Below are 3,977 nucleotides of genomic sequence, written 5' to 3'. Positions count from 1 at the left end.
AAAAAAAATGTTTAAAAAACAGTTTCTTAAGGTCAACTATGGGTAAACACTGATTGGTCGACTCATTGATTGGTGTTCTTCAAGACACCAATTTGTGTGCAAAGTGTCAACAGCAAAGTCTTTTGGCCATGTTGACCTTTGAAATAGTGGTGCACACAAACCTTCATAAAGTCTAAAGTGCTTCATATGGTTTGTAAACAGGAGATGATACAAACACACATAATGAGGGCTAATTAGTTAATGAGTTAATTAGCCACACATGTGCTAAATATGACAAGTCTAATAACAAACGACTGGGTGAAAAAATGTTTAAAGCTTTATAGCTGGAGTTAGCTTATCCTTCTGATGTTGTTCTCCATTTGTTGAAGTGAATTATTATTATTATTATTATTTTAAAAGGAGGTAGTAATAATTAAAAGACTGTCAAAAAGGCAAACATTGTTTTTAATGCATTACTTGGAGTTTAACCTTTTGTCTGGAAAGACTTCTGTGAAAATGGTGAGGTATAAGAACTGGACTTTGAAATGTAAAGAGATTCGGGGCTCAAGACTTTTACATAGTATTGTAGAAGAGTGGGGTGTGGTGTAAATGTGCACTGCTCTGTGGCACAGCTCTGAGGCATTTGAAAAATATTGGCAGCAGTCTCATTACAGTCAGAGGTGACCTGAGGAGTGATCTGTAATGGGCTGCTACTTCACATTAATACAAATAATATTATTTACAAAATGTCACAGACAGGTAACGCAGTGACAGCGCTATAATCACCACTGCAAACAAAGCCAGAGCTGCGAGGAGGCCGATCCTCTTAGAGTTCGCTGGTTTTGATGTCACTTCCACAGGTTTGTTAAACGTTGCTGCAAAGAAATTGAACGAGCATGAGTGAAGGGATCATTGCTTCAAGAAAACTTAGTGACTAATTAACAAAGTTAGGTGCTTAAGACTTAAGAGGTTAAGACTAAGATCAAGCATGAATTTTAGTTTAACACACTTCATTAGTAACAGCTCTTAAATAGTCAGACCAGATTATCTGGTAGCAAAAGTCACTTCATGACTCTTTTTCCCCCATTCTGATCCTCAGTCTGAACTTCAACAGGTCGTCTTGATCTTGTCTACATGCCTAAATGCACCGAGTTGCTACCATGTGATCAGCTGATTAGATATTTGAATCAATAAGCAGTTAAACGGGCGTACCTAATAAAGTGGATGTGAGTGTACATGCTAGTTCACAGCCTGTGGTACTTTATATCATGGCCACTGGTTCAGGATGGACATGACTGGATGACATAACCAGTGAAGAAAAATCGATGTGTGTGAGACACAGAGAGGGTACCTAATGGTAAAAGAGTGCATGGTTGTGATAATATTGATAATACTGATGCTGATTTTTTTCTGGTGACTGACCATGATGTAGCTGTAAAAATGTACATGAATGTATAGAAACACACTGAGTACAGTCCTTTAATTATCCAAGTCTAAATATTTGATACTACTCAGTTATTGTTATGGAAACCAGCAAAAGAGTCAGTGATGTCATCTTACCTGTAACATTGAGGTCACATGTTTTGGAACTAACTTCTTCGTTAAGGACAACAATGCAGTGATACGTCCCCGTGTCATTGAGCCTGAGATCAGTTAAGACACATTCAAGTCGTCCTTTCCTGGCGAGCTGTGGATCACACTGCAGTCGTCCTCTGTAGTGCTCATCTGGATACACCTCAGTCTTAGTCTCACTGTTATAGAAGAAAACCTGTGTCTTCCTTTTCACATTCATTAGGTTTATTTCTAGGAGGTCAGGAGGCCTGTTGGTGTCGAAATGGAGCAGCCATGTTATTGTGATGTTACTTTTTTCCTCAGCTTGGTAGACCTCCTGTTCTACACTCATAGTGAAGTTACTTTGACCTGCAGGAGGAAACAGACACAGAATATATTAGGAACTATATTAAAAGGCAGAATCAGCTCATGAAACTCAGTAAGCATACTGACAATCTCAGGAGTCAGGCTTCTCTTTCTGACTGTCTTTTATGAGGAGAAGCTAATCAAAAGAAAGTTATAGAACAGAGATAAAACCTATTGTTTGAGACGGAGCAATGAGCTGACAGCAGAGCTCTATTTGTTAGTTTCCACGTACACAAGTGTGCGACGGTCTGCTTTGCTTAGTTTTCATTACGGGGTGAATGTGAGGCCCAGTGTGGACTCGAGGTCTCCATCAGGGAAAGAAGAAAATATTTTCTGTAATTCAGAAACAATCTCTCTGATTTTTGAAGTATCAAACATTTTAAATCATGTGATTTCAAACAGAAATCAGAGTCTTATTGAAAAAAGTGTAAAAGTATTAGATTCACATTAATCAAACTAAGAATCAATATCAGCACCAAGTTGACTGAAGCAGGTCTTTGGACTTAGACTGTGGTAACAAGCAGCAGATTTGTGACTTATTGCTGATTTAAATCCTTCTTTTTAACTTCAGAAACAGGAAGTTTACAAACTAATGCTTCATCAGCTGAACACAGCAGCTACTCACCCACTGCAGCACAGAAGAGATTCACAGTTAATACTGAGAGGAGGAGAGCTCTGCAGCTCCACATTCTTCATTGTACCCTAAACAGTAAAACTAAGAACAGCATTATTTACAACAGATTCAGTTCATTCATATCACAGCTGAAGTAGACTGAAGAAGAACACTGCAGATGGGATTTCTTATCAGATGACTTCATTGTTATTCTCTCACAAACACATGTTTTTGTCCTTGGAAGAAACACATTAATAACTGGAGAGAGCAAAAATCTACTTTTTTAAGTTTCAGTTTTATTTTGGATGAGACTTGTTTCCCTTCATACTATTTTCAGATTTCTTGTTCAATAAATCCAAGGATTTAAAGTAATGCTCCGGATGCAAGGATTTCAAACACCATTTTGTCATATCGAAGGTTTTGCACTCACGATAGATTCACTTCAAAAACTCTTTGATCTCTAACATGGATTTTATGATTGCACAGACTTAATCGATGTAGTCATGTTTTTATGCAGCTGAAAATGCTGAAAACAAATGATTCTGAATCCCCAAATTTGATTCTGTTCATCTGGACATAACGTTTTGAGCGGGAAAAACTTTTCGTCACTCATCCAAGTGACTTCTTCAGTCTCAGCCGACTGCAGGTTTTCCAACTTTATCAACAATAAATTTTCCACAATGACAGAAACGAGCCCACTAAATGAACAATGGGCTGTGATGTTGGTTCCTTGATATACAAATTGTCATGAACATTGATCAACAACCATTGATTCAAATGACTCTGAAGAAACATATCTAACGTATTTCTGATCTGAAGAGGAATGCAGACTCATACTTTAGGCGATTATAACTCTAAAGTACAGTTCACCTATTTAAAGCATACAAATGTCACAGGAACCTTATGGAACACTTGTTATATACTTTTATAAAACTGTCAAAGCATGCAGGCCTCTGTGGACATTTACTTACTGCAGAGTCCTGTGTCGGACGCAGAAGGAGCAGATAGTCACCGAAAAAGAACAAAATTGTCCAAATATCTGCGGTAGGAATCCAATTAAAATTAACACATTAAAATTATAAAAAGTTCAACTCTCTCATGGCTCCAAAGAAAGAAAGAAAGAAATGGCAACATTTCTCCTTGAACAATAATGGCACACCTTTCTGCTTTATCCGCCCCCTCATGTAGGCAAACCCAGACATGCACAAGGAGCTCATAGCTGAGAGATAATAACGCTCAGAGTTGTATATGAGCAAAGATGGTTAGTCTGTGTGGGTGGATGTGAGAGCGCTGAGTCACTGTTGAGATACTCCGGTTTTCACTTCATTATTTAAGCTTTAAGTGCTACTTTTAGAATATTTCATCTCCACATCAGCTCTCTGTTTTGATACACTGCTACAGACTCAGCGGACTGAGGGACAGTACATTAAAATCGCTTTGACCTTTTACCTCTACTGCTAAAAAGCTC

At 38.0% G+C, this 3,977-nt stretch overlaps 1 protein-coding gene across 1 annotated transcript; it reads right to left on the bottom strand.

The window, feature by feature from the left end:
• Positions 1–466: 466 nt before the first annotated feature.
• On the bottom strand, positions 467–3,656 carry LOC118455937 (programmed cell death 1 ligand 1-like). Its single transcript, XM_087834877.1, has 4 exons — positions 3,481–3,656; positions 2,522–2,611; positions 1,540–1,899; positions 467–854 (listed from the first exon to the last, which is right to left on the bottom strand). Exons 2-4 carry the CDS (start codon positions 2,583–2,585, stop codon positions 715–717), a joined length of 564 nt encoding a protein of 187 aa, XP_087691003.1. The 5' UTR covers positions 2,586–2,611; positions 3,481–3,656; the 3' UTR covers positions 467–714.
• Between the last annotated feature and the right edge of the window lie 321 nt (positions 3,657–3,977).

This window comes from Neolamprologus brichardi, chromosome 3, assembly GCF_056152115.1.
Source record: "Neolamprologus brichardi isolate AB-2024 chromosome 3, ASM5615211v1, whole genome shotgun sequence".
Classification (NCBI taxonomy): domain Eukaryota; kingdom Metazoa; phylum Chordata; class Actinopteri; order Cichliformes; family Cichlidae; genus Neolamprologus; species Neolamprologus brichardi.
Note: the sequence above shows the minus strand (reverse complement) of the source record. Positions and strands in the feature narration are given on the sequence as shown.

Coding starts and splice junctions, on each gene's coding strand:
- LOC118455937 (XM_087834877.1), bottom strand. CDS start 2,585: ATGTGGAGCTGCAGAGCTCTCCTCCTCTCAGTATTAACTGTGAATCTC. Junction 1,900..2,521: donor TCTCTTCTGTGCTGCAGTGG/GTGAGTAGCTGC, acceptor TTCCTCCTGCAG/GTCAAAGTAACTTCACTATG. Junction 855..1,539: donor ATGTGACCTCAATGTTACAG/GTAAGATGACAT, acceptor ATTTCTTTGCAG/CAACGTTTAACAAACCTGTG.